The 24,002-nt window shown below is 36.0% G+C and overlaps 1 protein-coding gene across 2 annotated transcripts in view; it reads right to left on the bottom strand.

The window, feature by feature from the left end:
* BBS9 (Bardet-Biedl syndrome 9) overlaps positions 1 to 24,002 on the bottom strand; it is a 310,207-nt gene that overhangs the window by 236,429 nt on the left and 49,776 nt on the right. For both annotated transcript variants that reach the window (XR_012763711.1, XM_075418656.1), the window contains 6 exons: positions 13,811 to 13,992; positions 10,478 to 10,554; positions 8,094 to 8,147; positions 5,007 to 5,109; positions 3,953 to 4,057; positions 1,885 to 1,899 (listed from right to left, as the gene is read on the bottom strand). Coding sequence is in view for 1 of the 2 variants with exons in the window: in XM_075418656.1 (XP_075274771.1) it covers positions 1,885 to 1,899; positions 3,953 to 4,057; positions 5,007 to 5,109; positions 8,094 to 8,147; positions 10,478 to 10,554; positions 13,811 to 13,992 (536 nt within the window). In the remaining variant the exon portion in view is untranslated. The remainder of the gene's footprint in view (positions 1 to 1,884; positions 1,900 to 3,952; positions 4,058 to 5,006; positions 5,110 to 8,093; positions 8,148 to 10,477; positions 10,555 to 13,810; positions 13,993 to 24,002) is intronic.

Here is a 24,002-nt window from a genome sequence, read left to right as displayed (position 1 = left end):
ATATATAAGAGAACCAAACCAAAAACCTCCAACAAAACATATCACTACAGTGAAAAACTCTTGCTGGGAAAAGCTTTCAAAATATTTCAGAATTTTAAATGGTAGTAAAGAAACACAAAGCAGTAGCAAAGTGCAGGAGCCAGAACTTCCTCAATCCTTTGGTGTTATGTCTAGTAACACATCTCACTTCATCTAGAGTTGTGATACACTGCACAACATACAATTTTAGCACTGTAATAAAGAAAAAATATGAAAAAAATTCAGATTGTCTTCTAATCTGAAACACAACAGAAGCTTTGTAACATTATCTTGTAAATTACTGCTATTTAAAGGCATACTATGCACTTACCTGATAAAAGTAATGTTACCTGCACTGCAGTTATGATTTCACTTCCAAATTGCTCATGCATTCATCTTAATTATATTTGAAATTTAACATTGATGTGCATGATTAAAAAACATTTATGCTCAGATTACTAATTTAGCATGCTAAATATTCAGAGGTTTTACGCTTTTTCTGGTATTGATGACCCCGAATTTAACTAGTCCAGTGCACCTCACAGTAACCCAAACAAATTTTGGGCCACATTTGTAATGTAATTCTACAAGTTCACTGTTTTCCACAATATTCTCTCCAGCATCATGTTTTCATCTTGAGCAGAAATCTCTTACAACAAAATCCAAATTTTAATTTTTGGAATGTTACCCTTCCAAATTATACATACATTTATTTTCATATAGTTTATTTACATATTTACTCTATTTTTAATAATTTGTAAATTACTTTGTGTGGCAGATTTCTGCCACATGGTGATAGCTACTCTTGCCAAGAGCAGTATTTTATTAAGCTGGTTCAAGCATCTATTTCCTGCACAGCACCTCAAGGTCCCCCGAAATATCCAGAAACCGGAAAAGGAAGGGAACCATTAACACAGTTTTCCACTTTTTTACTTTACTTAGTATGCTCATAAGAGCAAAGTACTGAAAAACAAGACTCAAATATATATACATCTATATGTATAACTTCCGCTTAGGAAAAATGTGAAACTGAAAAAACCCTTTCAGTTAATCTCTAAATTTAAGACAATCTTTTTTCCCCTCCCCAAACCATGAGGAAATTTGTACTTAATATATATTTTTAAAGTTAGTAAACTATCTCCTACAAGGACCATATCTTTTCAGCACATGTACAAAACTACAGTGCAAAACTACCCTTCTCTCTTTTTAGTCTACCTATACATACGCTAGCTTTCCAGTCCTGTCTTATAATTGTACCTTTTGCAAGTATCATATCTACCACAATCACAGCTATGTTTTGTACTGCTGGTATTCTCAGACAGAAAGTAGCCTTTTAGCCTTGAATAAGATGTTGCCAATAGGAACTGGAATGAAGAGATGTTAAGCGATAACATTCTCAGAGCTATTCAGTCCAAACAGCATAGAACTAGCTACAAATCCTTAATAGCTGTTTCAGTTGCACCAAAAAAGCTATAATTTAGCTATGTTCCTGCTAAAATTTGAAAAAAAGCTAAAAATACGGTAAAGAAAGAACATATAATTGTGTTTTCCATTTTCAATCTCAACGCACAAGGCACTTAATACTTCACCAAATTCCTATGTTACATATGAGAAAGTGCAATATACTTCACCAAGAAATGTCTTTACCACTTCTTATTTTCTCCATGGGTAATTGTCTTCTTATGGCTAAGCCTCGTTTACTTCCAATTTTCTCAAATATTAACACCTTCATAGCATCAAACCAAGTATAACAAGAACTTAAACAAATAACAGGTAAAATAACAGCTCCCTTCCAAATCTGCTTTATTCAGCATACGCTGTCACTCATGAACCAGTCCAAACTTTGCATTTATTCCATTCACTCACCTTCAGGGTTGAGCTCTACCGTACAACCAGCAATGGGACAAAAGAAAAAAAAAATACATGAGATACTACTCAAATAAGAAAAAAAGGAAATGTAGTAACAAGTTTTAAAGAACTTAAGCCATATTTGTTAAGTAGACCATACATAAAGACATAGTACTAGCCAAAACCAGACACGAGACCACATTCATCAATAGTGCAATACCATCCAACTGACTTCTTAACCTTCAGCTGTATGAATCCCACAGAAATACACTGAAGACTGATTTGACCACAAGTATGATTATCTTAAACAGAAGAGGAAAAAGTCTCTATTCAGATAAAACGAAGTCAAACACACTTAATTTTTGTTTACTAGTATATTGAACTTAAGGATTTGATTGCCTTGTACATGTAACACTAGTATTTATATGTAATTGAACAGCATTATCTCAGCTTATTAATTTAAATGAATACCCAAAAATTTAGCAAGTTCTTAATTATGCTCCTTTATTTAGAAGTCTTCCAAATTCTACCATTAAAGGTAAGTTTGTAAAATTTCTTCTACAGTTCCCTGTGTTAGATGTCCTATCTTCTGGGATTTTTTTTTTTAATTGCATATAAACAATCAAAGAACTTAAGATACAATATTTCTTTACTTGCCTTACCCAAAGCCAACCTCGTATCTAAAATAAAAGCATAAATTTAACTAGTGTCACCCGAAAGAAATACATTAATTTGCCAGTGAGAAATACCCTTTAAGTTCGATCCTCTGTGGTCTTGCAAAGCAAAGTCACAGAAGCAAGACCAGCAAAACAAAAAGTAAGTTTTCAAAATCAGAGGATCCAAGATACTCCAAGGCGTACTACCTACAGTCATACCGCAAAACCTGTCTAAAGCCACATCACTCAGTCGGACACTTCTGAAGGTACAACATCTCATTCACAAGGAATAAACAGTCAAGAGTCACAGTACAGAGGGACTGAAGTTGTACAAGCTGTTTGTGCAGACTCTCAAGAAAAATGGAAGAACAGCCTTTTCTCTCTCACCCTCAGCATATATCTGCAAGCCTTGTCGAAAGAAGGTAAGATTACATTCTTTAAAAACATGAGTTTCAGTTTTTTTTAGAAACAAACATTTCAATCATCACACAGCCTAGACTACTGTCACAATGTTTCAAGTGAGAAGTGATGTGAAGTAAATGCTTAAATAAAAGTGTCTGCATAGGATAAGGTACTCAGGACCACCACCCTTCACAGAAGCCCTTAACTCCATATAGATTTCTTTGGTGCCAGTCTGGCATTCCCTTTGTGCTGGCACAGCTCTGTGTTTTCAGAGTGAACCAAATCAGTAAATCTGGCTGAGAAATAACTGTTGATTGTGTGAGCACAACTGGGGAGGACATGCAGGAGCAAAGCCAAGCAGTGAGAAGTGACAAACAGACAGCTTAAACCTGTTCATGCTGCACGTCATATGGAAACCCTGCCTAAATACAGTTTCTCAGTAGCCTGACACATTCACAGTCTTTGGATAGAAAACTAATCAGTCAGTTACGGATAACAGGGTAAGTTTACATATCTAGGGTCATATCTAGTTTACATCTCAAGGGTCATTAGGGCATTACAAAACAACGACTATGTTTCTTATTCCTTTGGGTTAGTTTATTTGTTTAGAATGAATATGTTCAATTGTTGAAAGGGAAGTGAGCATTAATCACTCCCAATGCTTATTCAAATCTCTTCCTCAATGGGGAGCCAGTTATTGTCACATTTGTTGGCAGCCCAGAAGGCTGAATCGTCATAAAGATGTCCAAGAGATGGACTCTTAAAGGGCAGAACAGAAGCAAATTGATACGACACAACAGGAAAGCTTGTACAGCTGCTTCCCAAGCCATAAGCATACGATTTTACCTCTATAAGACCAATCACATAATTATGCAACAGAAAATACTAACTAAAACTAAAACTGAAGACTCGACTGATACACATTCTTTCTTTAATTACTAATGCCTTTCAAAAGAACATTTATAAGAAATATGTAAAGAAAAAGACCTCAAAAAAGGCAAATCAATTTGAAATATCAGGTGGCTTACCTGTTGGCGTATCATATGAAACCATACAATTTCCTTCTAGTTCTGGTGGAGAACAATTCCCCTTCAAAAAGACAGACAGGACCACGGTTTCAGATGAATCTGGTTCTAAAAAAATACAAAATTAAATCAAGTAATAGGAGCATCCAAATGAAAGCAACACGTTTTCTAGCACTTTGGGAAATATTCTACTGAATTACAATAGTTGTTTCCATCAGTTCACATTTAGCAAATCAGGGCACATGCTCTTTTTTGAATCCTTAATTTATAAAAGGCAAACTAGTCTTTCTAACTTACAACTATCTTGAAGCATAACCAATAAAAGAATTCAGCACCCTGAACACAAAGAATATCAAAATAAATGCAGTTCCAGGTCACGATTTTAATATTTTCCAAAGCCATCAGCCCTTTGTTCCTGTCACATGATGAGAAAACATTAAGAACTATCCTTTCAGATGAGAGCAGCAATCAACAGAGCTCTGTTTAAATAGGGACGATTACTGTACATTTCAGAGCAGAAATGGTCTGCAGTCCGAACTGAGACAGCAGGACACACTTCTCTGGTCTTCAGCTCCACTTAGTCTTCAAAGCAATCCCACTTGCAGTCTTATCAGAGTTGGAAAAAGGCTAGACTCACCAAACAGTTGATGGTAAGCTGGGAACATATGCTAGTCTGCCCACAGGTAAACAAGCTCTCTGTCCCTGCTTTTAGCTCAGCAGTGCCATTTCTACAGAGAATTGCCAGCAAAACAAAATGCCCAAGAGTACCACAGAATAACTGGGGTTTGTTTTTTTTTTTTTCCTCTCCATCATGAAGCTGCCACCCTGCCTCTCCTCACCTGCCATGCATCATACCATAATCAAGGAAGCAACTCCATTCCTTTGTCTTCCTCCACCAAGCAGTATCTAGAAGCTGCAGAGGGCAGGCAAGGCAAAATTGTAATTGTGTAAACTGCAGCATATCTGCAACAATGCACTCGATGGAGGTTGGACTATAACTTTCAAACACCCTCAGAAAGAGTAATACGATAGCTGCAATGGTACTATAATAACTTACCTAAATCATCAAGGACGAACTGGTCACAGGTCACTGCTAATGGAGCTTGTACACATACTGCCAGGTTTGGTTTCTGCGCGGTCACTCTGCTCTGTATTGTTACCTAAATCGAGTGACATACAGAAGTATTTAAAAGAAGCAACAAATCCATCTGCATAGCAGAAAACAAACTAATCAGCAAAAAGATACAAAAAACCTGCAAGGAGCAATTCAGCAATGTTTAGGAACTTCAAATTTCAACTTCAAAACCAGTATTTTCCTTTTACAATTCTTATTTACTTACAGCCAATAGTGGAACACAGTAACTTGAAAGGCAACAAAAAACTGAGGGGATTTCTCATGTTCTTTGTAATTTTAACTCAAGACAAACTAATGCTAAAGTGTTAATTAAAATGATAATATTTTGCCAGTTTCATGCATTTGTTCTAATGCAAATAAAAATAAAGTGTTGCCTCTGAGATGACTAAGGTAAAAAACAAAATAAAAAGAAATCTAACCAAAGAAATTATTTCCTTTAACTGCAAAGAGCAACACAGTCTTCTGAATAACTTTAGATTCAAGTGCTATTTGATTTTTTTACTGGAAACAAATTCTAAAATTCAATATACAGGATACCCAGCACAACTACAACTCTAGATTCTAAGAGCCAACCTAACCATAAACCTGGAGTGGCCCTGGTTGCTTCTGTTGAAGGCAGTTATTTCTCTGCAAAACCAATGGATATCAAAATAACGTCCTTAGCTCAGATCTACAACGAAAGCATAGCAGTGACTCAGATCTGAATGTGATCTGCATATACACAGACCATATCTACTATATATTATCATCTATTTTGTATTGCTGGTATAACAAGGAGCTCACTACAGCCACATTAAATCAGTTTAGGAAAATACTATTAGTTATAACACAACTCAAGTGTTAGGAAGTTTGACTAAACAGAATTAACATCGATACTTATTTTGGTTTAACAATACATTTGGGCTGCAAACAGGCCCTCGGATCATCCATGGCTATTAACGCTAGCAAGGAATGAGCACATCTACCTCTGTACATACATCAGGTAAACTTTGCCCCATTTTCTGAAGAAAAAAATTACAATAAGATGAAAAATGAAGATGGAATCAATAGCCTTACAGATGTTATACCAACTAAATGAGCTAGAAGCATGCAGACATGAAATTGCACACTTGAGAATTTGTAATCAAGACAGTGACTCTTAAAGTTACTGGCAAACACCACTTCGGTACACTTCTCAATTATGTTTGGCTTTCTGCTGCATGTAGGAACCCAAAGTGGAGAACCTTCTTATCCAGAAACTTTTGTCAAAAGTATCTAATTTTATTATATTTTTCTGACATGCTTGTCATTGGTAAATTAAATTTAAAAATAAAGTTTTAATACAAAAATAAGTATCAAATTCTGGAAGGTTTTTTTAAGAGCACAATGCATTGCCTGCAGAGTTTTGGATACAACCACCACCATTGCAGTCAGATAATATACATTAGTGACATTGCCTACTCTGCAGAAAACATGCAAGGTACACACACTGGTTGCAGTTGTGCAATTCAAGAAAATATTTAATTTCAAAATTTATGAAAACTGTTCTTAACTTGTCCAAATTCAGTGGTTAAGTTCAATTTAGTCTGACAGAAGTCATAACATGCAACCATAATGTAATGTACAATTGTTTCTTACTTTCATAAGAACCAATGCTTATAACTTTGTAAATATTAAGGAGTTGAATCCATTCATTAAACGGACTTTTCCATCAACTGCAGTTAGTTAGAATGGAGACATATGAAGATCAGTTAAATGAACTTATCAGGGAAAAAAAACTCTAGAAAAAAATGAATGCTTTATAACTCCTACATTTACTATTTTTGTTTCATTAAAAGGTATAAGATGCATAAACAAGAAAACAGAATAGGGAATTATAAAGTCTTCCCATTAAAAAGCTCAAATATAAACACATCCACCCTTATTTGAAACAGTTTGCCATTGGCGTTACAATACCAATTAGAGTATGAGAGAGAATAATGTGAGTTACTGTGTTCCCAATACTGAAATCGTAACCATTCCCAAAAAATATAGAATGTGATAATTATAAAGACAATACTTTCCTCTGTACTAACTCACATCATATATGGGCTCCAACGTAAACTAAAAGCTGATAAATTCATACCTTTCTGGAGGTAATTTAAATTTACGTTATATTTTTAAGGCACCCTTATATTCAAACAGCCTGATTCAAAGTCCAACTCCGTTCATTTGAACTTCTCTGAGCAAAACTGTCACAGACTATCAGGATTAGTATTTTCTCCTGTATCACCTTACCATTTAAAAATGCAGAGAAAGATATTGGACCAAGAATAACTAAACCACACCAGATTAAGGGAATCTGGTTCAATAAATAGTCCAGTTACCCCCTGTACTTTTCACTCAAGACAGGAGAACTTGCAAGGTTCTCAAACATAATGCTCCATTGATATTCCTGGAAGATCCTCTCACACTCAAAAATCATGACTTTTTTAGGCAATACTAAGAAGAAACTACACTTGCACACACATGCATGTGCACACTCACTTCCTTTAGATCAGTCACAGCAGCAACCCTCATGAAGGACTGTAACGATGTCAATTTTCAAATCAGATTTTCCTAGCATTTTTTTTCCACTAACAAAAGCAATGAAATTCTTTTTTATCAAAAAAGTCTATCATTGTTTATTGACATCTAAAAAGGTAGCTGAAGATAACAAACTTCACATTTCAAGTAAGCGAGCAGGCCCTTTGAAAAGTGTTGGAAAAATTATTCTTATAATTTCAAAACCAACTTCATTTCACTCTAATAATTTTTTTGTGTCTGTTTCTTGATAAGCCCATCAAAAATAAAACTCCAATCGCTTTCTGACTTCAGCAGAAGGTTTGCTGGAATGACACCTTGTCATATTAAGGAGGAAACGAATTAAGTATAAATGGCATTTCAAATTTTACTCATTTTCATGATCTAAGTAAAATACACAAAAAGTGGTAAGTTTGCTAAAATTTGCCCCCACTATTTGAACACTACTGTTTGATTCAGGCACACTACCTTTACTGTGACTGATGGTACTGCCTCTGCTTTTACCTCACTGTCAACGGCTTTCTGTGAAGAAAAAGATGAAAACAGTGAATTCTATTACACATGAATGAGTGAACACAATGAATGCAATATTACTTTCCTACCATCAACTTGGTAAACAGGGAATTAACGGTAAAGGACTTATCATTCCTATGACAGATTAAAATACACAAAATAGATTTCTGTGTTCCTTCTGAAAATGTAAAGCCTATGTTTGAAATTGCCTGCAAAAAGGATAGCAAAAGGTCATGAATGCTGTGTATATAAGAAGCTAATACACTCTGATGTATATATGAATATTTGAAACTGTTTTGTTTGGCACGCTACTTTCCACTGTGTATTTATTTAAATTCTGGAAATACCTTCTGTTATTCAGTAGGGAAAAGCTGACTTCCAATCTGCCAATACATTATATACACACCATAGTATGTACTATAAAATCATCACACACCATCTTATAATCAGAAATATATTTTAAACTTCAAAAGAAAATTATAGCAGGCATCTTGCTACATCCTGCTAACTTCTATTTCAGTAGAAAATTCCATCTAATTCAAAATCCATCTCAACTTTGCAGTCCAGTTTCATATCTTATTTCACACTTGCATGTCATTTTGCAACAGGTCACAATCCCTACAGTTTAAGAAAATGTTCCTGTTTGTTTAAACAATATTTTATTTTAAAGAAACACTTCTGCTATAATACCAAATTACTAACTTGAACTTCTACCTTCTCATAATAAAAGAGCAAATTAAGATCAATCTACATCCTCTGCCCACCCTCCTTTTCATCCCAACATGACAGTATAAGGTCCACATCTGTGAAGTTCCTAAGAAGTTAGGAAGTTGGTAGGCTCTCTGGGTTCTAGAAACAGGATTTTCATCTGTACATTGTGTAGTTTTTTCAGTTAAAAAAAACATAGCTACTATCATGCTGGCTTGTCATGCCCACTGTCTCTGGTGACCAGTGGTTGATCCTAAAGCAACAGCAGAGGTGGAAACAGACTGGTCCCTACCATACTCAGGTTTCACAAATCAGTTGGACTTGCTGGATCAGAGGCCATACATAGAAGCTGGTGTTCAATAACCAGAAAGGTCCTCCACTTGCTTGTCTAATCCATTTTAACACACCTGCATCCCCTTTGCTTTTACCACACAGATTGCAATTTAAATTTTTCACAAGCGCATAAGTACCTGCAAGCCTGCAGTTTCCCAGATCACTGCAGAAGCCCTAAAATTGCTCCTACATTTCCTGTATTGATCCTTCCCCATGAAGTATCTTATCAGATCTTTCCTTTCCAGACAGCTACCGAAGGCAACCCCAGGAAAGCCTACCACACAGGCAACTAAGATATATGGATAGGTGTGGGAAATAAAAATTCAAGGCTGTGGTTTGATTGATATATTGAGTTACTTCTATGGGAAACAGACTATTTGCATCTGGAAGGTTGAGCGAATGAGTAGAGCAGCATTAGAGCATTCTACGGATCTCAGAGTTCTAAGCGTTGTGAGCAGATCATTGCAGCCAGCCAAGACCATACCACAATATCCTTTTGTCCACATACACATGCTAGGACACTAGCACACACTATAGAGAGGTTCCTTTACCAAAGAATATAGAAGTATATAGTAGAGGTAGGAGTAGCAATAATAACAGTTTAAATAAATATATCATATATGTATTGAAAGTATTAAAGCGCAGCTCCTTGTGTATTTTTTGAACGGTAAGCAGCCCTGAAAAGCAGTTTTGCAGAAATTAGTGGCCAGAAATGACTAATTACAGATGTTCTAGTGCAATGAGTATGTTCTGAAACGTTAAAGTGCAAAGTTTTGAGAGACAACATAAGCTCTCCTGAATCTTAATTTGAATTAATTTTTATAAGCTATATATATAAGCTATGTATACAAGACAAATCAACTCATTAGGCTGCAACGCCAGAGAATATTGAATGATGCCTTCCCCAAAGATAATTTCTTACAAAGCATCTTTGAGTGGTTCATGTATTCTACCTTTACAAGATCCACAGGGTGACACTTATACTGCTTCAACCCATATTATTAACTGCTCACCACTACAAATTCTCACCATTACAAAGTTCTTCCAGACCCTAAGTTCTCATTCATTTACATTTGCTTAGCCAAGAATCTAAAGGTCCCCAGACAGAACATACCAAATTTTAATAATTCTAATTAAAATTATTAACAAAAGTGCACTTTAATTGATGGAAAACTGGGGGCTATACAGAGGCTCAGTCCCACAAATATAAATACATCGTAACATCTATCCATAATCAACTGTTATTTACTCCTGTATGAAACTAATGTTTTCAGAGTACTTTTTATACAGGTACATACAGATTCTGCATCCAAATCAGGTGAAACTTCTGTTGTGACAATTAGACCTCTATGTTTTCCAGATTTGGGCAAAATATCTGAAAGAAGAAGTATATTAGCTCTCCTTTAACAAACATGCAGCTGCATTTTTAAATAACACAATTTCAACAGCATCAGGTTTCAAGACTTACATCACTACACCTACTAGCGTACAGGAAAATATAACAACGCATATGATTTTTTGATGAGAGAAAATTCCCAATTTTATAAGATATCTACACAAAACCTAAACCTGGATCTTATTCTGGATTTCTGCTTTATAAAAAGGATTTAGATGCATTCTATAACCATATTTTACACCTACTATCTATGATCTTCAGAGACTATGGAGTTTTTAAACTTTTGTCCTTACATGCATATACTAATACACCTGTAATAAACAACTATCTCCAAAATACACACCACATCTCACAGTACTTTCATCTAAATAATTTGATAATGATATGTTAGAAAGATTCTATGCCTAATAGTGTAAAATAAAAATAGATTTTAGAAATTCCTCTGTGTAAGAAGGTACATGAAAGTTACGTACAGAACATTGTATGAGACTTGGTTTCAATATTACCTGATTATTTCCAGGACTTCCAACACACGAGGCAAAGAATGCTACAAACTCATTTACATCAGTGATATAAAGCCTAAAGATTCACATATGTAAAAAAAGTTGTAAGGATTAAAAGCTAGGCACTTAAATACCATGAGGAATTACATAATCTCCTAAGACTCCAGAAGTCCATCTCTAAGGTATTTGCATTTTTCTGAAAAGTACTTCTCTTTCTTAATACTATATGTATTGTAAAAAGAAAAATCCAAACAGGAACTTTATGGTTCCTAAAGTAATAGTAAATACTTACAGGGGAAATTAACATATTAATTGCATAATTGAGAGCATGAGCACATTCAGAAAGCTGCAAGAATTTTATTACACATAGGGTCCTGAAAAGGACCCAGAACTAATAGGCAACACATTATCTCTTTCTAACAAGAGAGTCAAGGGAAAAGATTTTGATGAAGACAAAGTTTCACTTTCTTGTGCTCAGAGAAAAATTCCTCCCTTTACTACAAGGAAAACAAGCAAAACCAAAACACATTCCTCCAACAGCACCTAAGGAGGAAGATTAGGCCTGTTTCATACTGCCACAATGGCACACAACTGGTTCTGCCAATCACACATAGCTCAGCACAATCCATTCCACTCGTACAGATATGAAAATATCTTCCTCTTCTATCCCTTCTTAACCATTTCTCTTCAGGTTGCTTCTTCAAGCAACTTCTGTCATACAGTCATTTTTCTATTAGAAATAGGACAGATATCACAACCAAAGTTTACATATAAGCACCAGCTTTTTGTTACTACTGAACTGAGCCAAAACATCTATGTTTAACCACTTATGTCATCCAGACTGATGCAAGTTACATTACATTTAAGTCCATATAACAGTTAAGATTTTAAAATATTTCATCAGTTTATAATGTAAATCCTTGTTCTTTAAAATGTGTAAAACAGCTTAAGTTCAACAGTTTAATGGTCAGCAATACAAGACATTTATGGAAATAACTACTCTACTTTTTTCTCATATGATGACCTAATTCTAAATACCTTCCACATCTGGAATTCAAAATGAAACAAAGAAAAATTATATCCACATAAGGGTAGATATTTTCAAAACAACAGAAGCTCTTACTGCACAAGGATGAATTCAAAAGTCAATAGCTCATTTTAAAGATCATGCTTAAGAGTAACTTAATGCTGACCACTGTTCAAAAGTGCTTTGTATTCAGCCAGACACGATGAGCAGTTAGCTAAAGTTCTAAGAAAAAAGCCAAAACGAAACAAAGCCAAAACATCTGAAACTGAAAGCCATTCTTCAGAAGGAAAATGTTTTGTTGCAAAAAAGGTTTTCTCAAGTATTACATCCAGTTAAAGCCAACATCATTAGAGCACCTCTCCACAACGAAAGAAGCATTCACAAAAACTCATCTGGAAACACCACTGTAACATCTTCAATCAGATTTGAAAGACTGAAGTAGAACGGGGAAATGATTGACAATATTCAATGTAAACTTGTCAGTCATACCATGACAGCCATTAGAAAAGTCATAAAGGATAGCTACGTTTCCTTTCTTTCCCTCTAGATCTTCTACACAATATGATAAAATTCACAAACAGAAGTAGGTTCAACCTCAAACGGATTTATTCCCTCCATCATGTTTTTCTTTCCTGTAGTTATGATAGCCAAACAAAACTGTCAAACACTTATAAAGAAGGGCTGTGATAAAATTCAGTGGAATTTACCCACATCTGTATGCTTAAATAACCAATTACTGTATTTGTAAAATCAAAAAATGTATATTAGTCTATCACAATAACGGACAAAGTTATATGCAGTTACAAAAAAGGAATCGAGTTGTAGAATGAAGTTCACAACTGCAGATAAAGCATTTCGTATTTCTAGGGAATTCAACTGTGAGCTTTTTCACTTTCATACAGCAAGCCACGACTATTTCTTTAATGCATTTAAAGAACATGCTAACGATCATGAAAGATTTTATTTGGTTCTTCCTATTTGTCTAAGATTTTTCGATAGTTTCCTATAAAATCACAAGCTTCCAATTCCCTGTGCAAGTCAGATACACCGTATAAAAACTCAGTTATGAAAATAGAGACTTCGAAGGATCTCTGTAGAACTTGTGCCCTTACTTGAATAAATTCAATGCAAGTTCTTAGCAACGAATGTAAATTCCAGCATGAATTCCAGCAATGATCAGTTACTCAAGTTTTGATATCTCTCACTATATTCTTCAAATAAAATTGCTTTTGAAAGTTAAAGCAACAGAAAAGTTGCTTTAACAAAAGTCATTCCGTGTTAACTGCACGACTTAAGTCATTTGTAATAATAAAACAGAATTTGGCAATACTTTTGCGCTCTCTGAAGCCTAGGTATATTGGATTGTTGCTGTGAAATTCCTTAAATTTTCTTGCCTTTGGGTAGTACTGTCAATTTTTTCTCTGAACACTCGCACCAGGGAGTAGATCTGCAACCTGACATATCTCTTAAAAGTTCCAGCAGGCATTATGAAAATACAAACAAAATACTCTGTATCCAAGGGCCTTACAGTCTAGGATTTTGTTTGCACATTTTTTGTTAAAGCCTAAACATTATTAAATACTACATTTCCTACAGAAATGTAATTATGGTTATAGTATGAAAATAAAACAAAATAATTTATAGTGCTAAAAGGAAAGCCAAGTGGTTAAAATTACATACAACTACAGAAAAGGGAGAAGTATACCTTGTGTTTTCGTGGCCTCCTTGATGATCTTCTGAAGCTCTTTCATTTCAGCATCGAATTTTTCATAGTTTATTTCCCTAGAATCAACCCTAGGAGCCTGGAAGAGTGAAGGATCAGTTCCAAGGTAGGAACACTGAAGATGCCCATTGTCACTCAAACTGACTATAACGCCCTTCAAGTCTCTGCATTAAAAAAAATAAAGCTCATTAAGAAACCAGGAAGAATCACAGAAGCAATAACACTGAATTCATGCTGCTTCACCTGTTCCATCCACAAATCTAACAGAGCTTCCTGTTTTTAATGAGATTCTTTGTCCAAAAGAAAACAACATTCATTCTTCAATTCAGATGTGTTTATTAATATTACTTCCACTTGTTGCAATCACACCTAAGAACTAATCTGTGCTAGACAGACAACTAAAACATCACCCAAGTATCTCATAATCTGTATAATCAAGATAGGTAAAAGAAAGGATCAAAACAAACAAGCTGAGTATACAGTACATTTGTAAAATTAAGTAACAATTTGTAAATAAAAAAGGTTTTTTGAAGTGTGGGTATTTAGGTTGGTATGCAGGAAAAGGAACTAGCCAAATGGAATACTAAGTAAGGGAAGGGATGTATCAGAGGAAACCACAAACGCATGGAACACGTTCACAGTGAAGACAGCAGTAGCACTTTGGTGGCATCAGTAGCAACTCTAACCCATTGTTCGGCTGCTACTGCAGCTACTGTGCTGGCTTCAAACCCGGGCTGGCTCTTACTAGCAGCATCCTTCTGAAAGGCAGCCACATGGATCCAAAAGATCCCCCTTGTGCTGCTCTGGATCAATACAAATGAGTGTTTTATTAGCTACACAACAGTCTCTTTTCTCCTGAGGGAAGAGTACTTCACTGAACTTACTCCTACAAAAATCTCACTTATTTTGCTTATCTGATCACATACCACGCAACAGCAAGATTTAGGAAAGTATTTAACAATTTATGAGACAACAGGGAGTACTGCGAACATTTTGCTTAACTTGAAGGTTATTCTTAAACAGCAGAGGAACTGAACAGTGAAGACTAGCATAGGTGCTAATAGCAAAGCTTAGGAGAAATATTAACTGTCATTTTATTTTTTTTAAAATGCTTACCTTAATTAAATTAAAAGCTCATTTATTTTCATAACTGAGGTGACCCTTCATGCCAATAATTTGCTCTTATTCCATACTTAAAATATTTTATAACAGACATTGCCTCTGTGTCATATACAATTGTCATATAAAGCAAAGATTAGTCAAATTTATCTCTTCAATATAAAACTTAGTTTTGAAAAGAAAGCCTAATGCACTATCCATCCCACTAATTAAAGCCATTTCAAACATTTCATTTATATAACTGTTCAAGCTAGAATTCATAGAGAAATAACAAAATTTCTCTTAACTTGCATACTCTGATACCTTTCAAGCACCTCCTCTAGTACAATCCTCATTAAAAACCAGGCAGCTACATCAAAAAAACAGAATTCTCTCTGGTTTCTTATGCTGTCTTGAACAATGGCTCCAGTACATACAAACAGGAAACCTCATCCCAACATTTTCCAGGGTAATAGCAATTGAGAAGGCAAACAGGTGACAGACGAATTTTGACAACTGATAGTCCAATTGGACAGTCCAAAGTGCCTTTTTACAGAACAGTAATGCCACAATCCCAGTGTTGATTTCACAACTGCAATCAAATATTCAGGGAAAACTATGCTGTAACTGAGATAATCGGAACTCTGTACACTTACATTATAACTGCATACAGAAATGAAGACCCCACTGGGCACTATACAAATAAGTAGTTGCTGCAGACAAGTTTGAGCTTTCTCTTTCTGCAAAAAGTCATTTTTACTCAGTGAGTGAAATAAATCTCCTGGTTGAACTATGAACGCATGGAGATTGGTTGTTTGTTTTTTTTTTTTTTTTTATTTTGGACAACAGGTATCCCCAGCTAGTTTGTTGCTGCAGGTGGAACATGCAAATCTGAGCTGCTTTCTGGAACAGAATACACTAACAGGGCTCAAACCACACTGTTCACCTTATCTATTACATAAGCTCAGGTTAAACAGAAATACTGTTCTACTGCCACAGAAAACCTTCCAACTTTTCACCATAATTTTTAACATATATTAACAGTCATTACAAAAACTAAGCAAACTGTAATAGGAAGTCGTCTGTGAGCACCATAAGGCTGGAGATGCCAAGTCTCCCCAACAAATACTTTAAGTAGAACACTTAGTAGTGATTTTCAACTTACATATCCAGTACCTGTGTTAGCAGCCATCCTGTGAATGTGATGGCCTGTTTGTGACCTGTAAACTTCAGGTATGCACCTGTTATTTCTGACAAATCATAAACTCTCAATCCAAAGTGAGAGGAAGAGGAACCAAGCATGAGTCCTGCTTTCTCTGGCTGCTTGAATATTCATTGCCAACTACAGTTGGTTTCCTTGCTCAGGACTGGGTCTGTTGTTGGAGTTACATGCAAAACTGCTCATCCTGGTTTTCTTACATCCAAAGACCTCTGTACAACACATCTGTGCTACACTTACAGAATTCTGGGTGGCACATGGAACAAATACATTGTGCTAACCCTGAGATCTGCATATGAACAATACAAGGAGACAGACTATTGTAAATATTTGGACCATAACACAGTGTTTGTAAGGTATGCAAACACCACCTAATGCACAGTACTTTGCTTAATGCCTGCCAAGCGTTTGCAGAGAACTTTACCACACTGACCATGGTCACAGCAAAGTCTCTAAAACATGGATGTTGTTGAAGCAGATGCTACCATGCATCTGAAGGGTGGGTGTCAGGAGGATGGGGACAAGCTCTTTTCAGTGGTGCCCAGTGACAGGACAAGGGGCAATGGGCACAAACTGAGGCACAGGAAGTTCCGTCTGAACATGAGGAGGAACTTCTTCCCTCTGAGGGTGACGGAGCACTGGAACAGGCTGCCCAGGGAGGTTGTGGAGTCTCCTTCTCTGGAGATATTCAAGACCCACCTGGACAAGATCCTGTGCAGCCTGCTGTAGGTGACCCTGCTTCGGCACGGGGGTTGGACTAGATGACCCACAGAGGTCCCTTCCAACCCCTACTATTCTGTGATTCTATGCTACCAAATATACCACCCCATGTTTTGCTCCAGCAATGGCTTTGGACCATCTTAAAATTTCTTTCCCGAGGCTATGAATCTGTTAAGAAAGATCCATGAGGACATCTGAACGTAAATCAAAAGGACATGAAGAAATATACCCACACTGTTAGTAATAAATCTTTATGATATACTAAAGTATAATACATTCAAAAGTGGTTTATAAATAGTCCTTCCTATGTAACTAAGTTGGCAGTCATCTGTGCAGGTAATTAGTCTACCAAACAAAATCAAATCAATGAGGTGATTTCCCTATACAAATTCATTTTTCTTAGCTTCTTTTCTTAACTGTTTATGTCAGCATTACAGTATGCACATTCAAATACTTCATCTTAAACTCATTTCAACTAACTTTCTTGTTAGTCAGGACATCCTTTAGCTCTGCGCTAGCTCAGAGACAAAAGCATTGGTTTAAGAAAGCAGCATTACAAATGACACTTTTCCTTTGCTTCAGTTACTGTTCTGTGGGGTTCTAAGAAGATTGTTCAGCATGAAATATATAAATATAAAAAAAGCCTTTATCAATAATTTTTCCCTGTTAAAGCTGTCCATGAATTTGTACATCAATAGAAACAATAAAAAATATGAGTAACCAGTTATAACATATGACTTACAAGACATTAATTTCTCTGTTGGAATGTCTGTCAGCCAGTCAAGCTTGCTTTACTTTCTCAAGCTTTTTTAACAGTGGTTAAAGACAGCAGGGGGATCATATTTAATAGTTTTATAGTAGTTTCCCCATAGCTACTGCACTTGTACAATATCCCTGCAAATGCCATTACTTCATTTGGCACATTTTGCACACAATCTGGAATTTCAAATACTTGTTAAATTTCTTTTATTGTAAACTTTTTTTTTTACTATATATCACACAATAGTCAAAATCATAGCAAATCTAAGGGGACACTAACAGTGAGGAACTTGAAGTATGAAACAAATTATTCTGGTATCTAAAATAACTTTACAGTACAAAGCAACTCCTACACACATATGGTAATAATTTGAAAAACTATATTGGATTCTGAGTAATAATAATGGCATATGCTTTTTGTAGGTCTTCTCTTACTAAACAAATTGCTCACAACATAATTCTTAAAGATATTAAAATGGTTTGCATGTTTCCAGTTATATAATACCAAAGTGATCACTCAAACAATTGACTTAGAAGTTGAATCTGTAATTCTGACCTCTACTTCAATGGCACAAGCTAAGCCTTGGACAACTCTTCGAACAAGGTCTGGTTATTGACATCGTTTACAATTTTATTTATATTTATAAAGCTTCTAGCCTCAATCTCAGAATTAGTCTTAATTGATATTACTCATACCAATCATTTTAGAAAACAAGATGCTATAGAATATTAATTTCAGTCCCTTATTAATAATGTATTATTTATAAATTACTAAATTAGGAAACTAATTCCTGAATTGTGCTCAAGCATTTTGAATCCAATTCAGTCCTCTTTTTACCATCCTCTGACTTAATTTATGCAAGGGCATAACTACAATAGCACTTTTTAGTTAAGTGCTTTTGAAAACCAAAATTGTTCTACGTTTCACTACTATTTCAATGTCATTGTAGCTGTAACTGTGTGAAGTATTCAATAAAATGCTGAAGGAATTTCAGCCTAGGAATAAAACTACAATTTTTTTTTTTTAATTAACTAATGGGAGTAAAAGTCAAAAGCCCATCTTACTCTTATTAAACGCACACTCCAAAAATCAGACCTTCAGCTGAATAGTTGAAGTATACCTGTTGCGACTCAGAGCCAGCTACCACTGATTTAACTGGTTTTGGGTATATGGAGCACACTCAGGCTCCTTTGAATACCCCTTCCTCATTAAAAAAATCTTTGTCCAACTTTACATCAAAAGAAATACTTGTATGCGTAAGACTTCCCCATTCTGCTATTATACACAAAACCAGATAATCTGTTTGCTCTCAGAAACTAAAATTTTTAAGGCTATTTATGGTATGTATTTAACATGTTTTGCACACTGCAGAGGGCATACAAATGTATAATGTAAAGTGTTCAATTATAATTGTTTAACAATATGTAATTATATTGAATATCATTAAGTGGTAAATAATTAGTGCTGTTGCTTTACAGAAAAGCATTCTTCATCGTCCCCATCTGTGTGATAGTTTACGATTGCTGAACAGGATACCAGACAAAAAAAATTGTTAAATACACATAACAGGAAAAGGGAAACGAAACATGACTTTATCTTTGAAATCAATGGAAAAGCAGTTAAAGAGAAGTTGTGACTAGAACAACAGGTCAACACCTATCCCCTCTTCTAAGCACTGAAATCCACTGAGTCAGAACTGAATAAAACCCAAATTTGGCCAGCGTTACAATTCTGAAGGCCTGAAGGCTTTTCCAGCTTCCAGGTCATATACAGGACTTTCACTCTCTACATGGAGTGAAGACATTTTCACTAGCGCCTTTACATGGTGACACCACAAAACACAGCAAAACAGCAAACTAGTGCCTTACTACACAACAAATTCAGACAAGTCCTTAGCTTCTGTGGTTCTCTCTGAAAGACACACATTGCCTAGAAGTCCAAATGCCATCCAGCAACCAAATAAAATGGAGCATCTTCCACCAAACAACAAAATGAATAAAGCAATGAAATTAATTGGTTTTACTTCTACTGCCAAGTTAAAAACAAACACTACTCACAGAAGTTCGGGTTGGGGTCTTTTCTGCCAGACCACTGCTGCCACCTGCGGGGCAGCACACCAAGGCTTGCGAGGGCAAGCCAAGCTGCACAGCTTTCACACAGGAGAGCCCTAAAAGCCACCCCATCACATTAACTTTTTTTTTTTAAACAGAGTTAGTATAATAGCTTGACAGTTTAAATGTCAAGGAATCTTAACAGGTTAAGATTTAATAATGCATGCAGAAGGACAGACATCCATGCACGTCATCATCTTCTGGTTCCTTCAGGCAAGGAATACATACTGGTACAGGCAGGCTAAACACGATTTAAACTCATGCTACAAACTGCATATAAAATTATTTTTTATCTGAAGGATTAACCAACTTAGTTTCTTGTTGTTTTAAACATATAATCAAAACTTTCAAAAGCAGTGAAGTTTTATTAAAAACTAGTCAGCTACACAAAATGCAGATTTAAATTAAAATTAGTATTTGTCACAAAGTAGACTACAACCAGAATATTCAGAGTGATGAGAGGCCTCCAGAAATATATGATCTTGCTTTAAGAAAAGAAAAAAAAGAGCTCTGAAGCATAATATATTCAAGGAAAAGTTCGTAGCTTCCACATTGCATTTCTCATTATCACAGTTCCATATCCAAGACACTTAACAGCATTAATTTTCAATTTGGATAACGTGAGGACTGATAAGAAAACCTGCTTACTTTAAATAAGAGTGCAGCCTTTAAGGCAGAGCTCCAAATAAGAAGAAACACAGAGCTCCAAATAAGAAGAAACAAGAGAAATTACGTTGTGATGTCATCGATGACAGTACCATTGCTAGCAGTAAAAAAGAAATTAAGACCAACTGTGACACACCTGAAACATCTCCATGCTTCACTCCCTCTGAGAGCTACATCAAGAAGTATGTGTTTCTTCATTTGCACTTCCTTCGCTTGAAGTCTAAAACCTGTTTCAAGGCCAGACTTCCTCACTGGCAGACAAGGCACACGGCAGCTTCCAAAGGCTCAAAACCTATACCCAAAAGGTAATGGCTATGGCATTGCAAATACAGGATCTGCAGGGCCTCAAAAGTTTATCCTTCATCTAAACCTCTTCCTCTCCCACTTCAAGATAGCAATTAGGGTCCACTTCACATCAGGCAAGCTGGAGAGGCCTCTAGCACCTCTGCTTCCAAATACAGAGACACACAAGGTGCTATACTGGTAAAATCTAAACTCTAGTAGGTTTACTGTTTTAGATAAACCTTATTCTTAACTGTTAGCTTCATACAAGCTAATATTAGATAATATACAAGGAAAATTAGGCTACCCACAGACTACAAAGATGCTAACAACAACAACCATGATGTGTCTTTACCACAGAATTATTCTTAAAGAATAGACTATCTAACTTCAAAAACACTCAATTCAAATCGATCTCCATCTCTTTCTCCTCACAGTTTGACAATGATGTGTCTGCAAACATCAAAATTCACCACCATTTCAGGCAGGAAAAAGTAAACAGGCATTTAACAATACTTATTGTCCCTTCACCCTGCCTTGTAAAGAGCAAAGCTGCTCTTTAAATAATCTCTGGCACTCTGCAGTGCTAGCTGGCTCTCATCTCCATAGCTTAACCCACCTGCTGGTTTTTGTACAAAAAATGTCTTCTGTTAACAGCATATAATTAAGACCTTCAAAACCAACAGCCTTAAATTGCTCATAACAATTGTTTTTCAAACTAGATGTCCAGCACTTCCATGGGCACAAGTGTCAAAATACACCCGTTTACTCCAGCCTACTGCTCAATACTCAACTCCAACACAGAGTTCAGAAACTGATACAGTTATAGTCTACTTTGTCACAACATGAACAGCTACAAAGAAATTGCAGGTTAGACAAAAAAAAATGCTGTTTGTTTAAAAGCAAGTATTTAAAATACTAGAGGGGGAATTACTTGCCTTCTTGTTGTTGAGCAGTTAGAATTTCCACTTTTAAGGCTTTCTCTAGAACCATGAGAGTAGGCACATTTTAAGTGTTACTCTAAAGTAAGCCGAAACCCTTACAAAACCATATGACTGTAAAAAGTAGGCTTTTTGAAAAAGCATATAAGTGACATGAAATAAAATTAGGAGAACTGGCAATATGGGTATGTACTTAATATCATACAGTAAATACCATTTGAAACCAACTTGCTAGAAAAGCCCAGTCATGAATCACAGTATATGCTGGAAAGGGTAATTTCACACATCTACGTCTTTTGCGGGATCAGAATACTGTTAAAGAAATACAATCATATCTATATTTTGTGGCTGAGCTACACACATTAAAATTATCTCTTCAAAAGACCTTTAAAAGGGTAATATTTTGTACTGCGATCTCTTGACAATCCAGTGGCAGTTTAGTGATGAAAAGACAAATGCAATCTTTTCTTAAAAACATTTCTATGAAATGCAGTTATATTTAAGTAGAAAGATTCTAGAATTCTCTGCATATAACTTCTCAGATCAGGCAACGTTCTTATAGAACACTCAAATAAAAATTTATGTATATACACATGTATATAATGGAAGAGTTCATACTGTGCGTCATAACTGGCATTGCTTCTATTACTGTACTACTACCCAGAAAAAGGAAAAATCTTTCAACAAACTATAAAGTTTGAGTCCTGCAGTTTTCTTTCCATAAAACTGTGTAATAAGTGCTAAGTTTTGCTGGGTTTATATGTAAGTTTTGCCATTTTTATATGGCAATTCTTTAACAGTTGTGGTAGCTGCGGTGATGTCAGTTATAATAAAGAATAACAGATGGGCTGGAAAGAACAACAAAGTATTTTCAGGCATCTGGATAGCTAAAAAACGCAATAAGAGGGTTTTTATTTTGACTCCACCCACTATCACCCTATATGTGATTGCACTTTTACACCTTATATACTTAATTCAAGTACAGTATTTTTTTTTCTCCAGTTAAATTCAGTTCCTGTTGCCTTTCTACTGTTTGGAGAGCTCTGTTACACAAAGTACGTTCATCTAACCACCCAATGTACTGTGATTAAATGCCAGAAAACAAGTTTTAATTTCAAGCTCAGATCTGAACCAGGCCAATATTTTCTCACTTGCAAACTGATTGCAGATCTTAATTTTCTTTTAAAAATACTGGAAGCTAAAACTTCATAAAGCACATTTTCAACCAATGGCTGTACACCAGAATTCAGAACTCCAACCTTTTGATTCACAAAGCTCATTTAAATTAAACTGATCAGTCTGTTGAGCTATATATGAGTTCAAATCTGGGAATTCTGTGTCAAAACAAAATTTAAGCACTAGCTTATGTTCTTTTCTTTATGGAGACAGGTTGCTGAATCAGAGACTTTATACATAAACCTATTCAGACAAAGTGCCATGAAGTTATAAGCACTTCAACTGTCAGGCTCAAGCTATTACTCACACACAGAAAACAAGTCTCAGTTTTATGAAGCCAGTCAACAATAGTCTTCAGGCACTTTATACCTCATTAGACAAGTATACAAACCACACATTTTGTACTAGTCACTCTAATATTATGAAATACTACCAAATCAGAAAATGTAAAAGGAATATTGTATTAAACATTTTTCCAGAAGCCATAAAAGTGATTCTCTCCATGGATGTATGCTCCATGTCCAAAGCTCCAGCTTTCACAGTGTTCCCCACAGCATCCTCCTGGAGAAACTAGCTGCCCATGGTTTGGACAGGTGTACTCTTTACTGGATAAAGAACTGGCTGAACAGCCAAGCGCAGAGAGTGGTGGTGAATGGAGTTAAATACAGCTGGTGGCTGGTCACAAGTGGTGTTCCCCAAGGCTCAGTTTTGGGTCTGGTCTTGTTTAATATCTTTATCAATGATCTGCATGAGGGGATTGAGTGCTCCCTCAGTAAGTTTGCAGATGACACCAAGCTGGGCAGGAGTGTCCATTTGCTCGATTATAGGAAGGCTCTGCAGAGGGATCTGGACAGACTGGATCGATGGGCTGAAACCAATTGTATGAGGTTCAACAAGGCCAAATGCCGGGTCCCGCACTTCAGTCACAACCACCCCATGCAATGCTACAGGCTTGGGGAGGAGTGGCTGGAAAGCTGCCGCGCTGAAAAGGACCTTGGGGTGTTGGTCGACAGCCGGCTGAACATGAGCCAGCAGTGTGCCCAGGTGGCCAAGAAGGCCAATGGCATCTTGTCTTGTGTCAGGAATAGTGTGGCCAGCAGGAGTAGGGAGGTGATTGTGCCCCCTGTGCTCAGCACTAGTGAGGCCACGTGCTGTGTTCAGTTTTGGGCCCCTCACTACAAGAAGGACATTGAGGTGCTGG

Source organism: Opisthocomus hoazin, chromosome 4 (assembly GCF_030867145.1).
Source record: "Opisthocomus hoazin isolate bOpiHoa1 chromosome 4, bOpiHoa1.hap1, whole genome shotgun sequence".
Taxonomy (NCBI): Eukaryota; Metazoa; Chordata; class Aves; order Opisthocomiformes; family Opisthocomidae; genus Opisthocomus; species Opisthocomus hoazin.
This window is presented reverse-complemented; position numbering and strand designations above follow the sequence as displayed.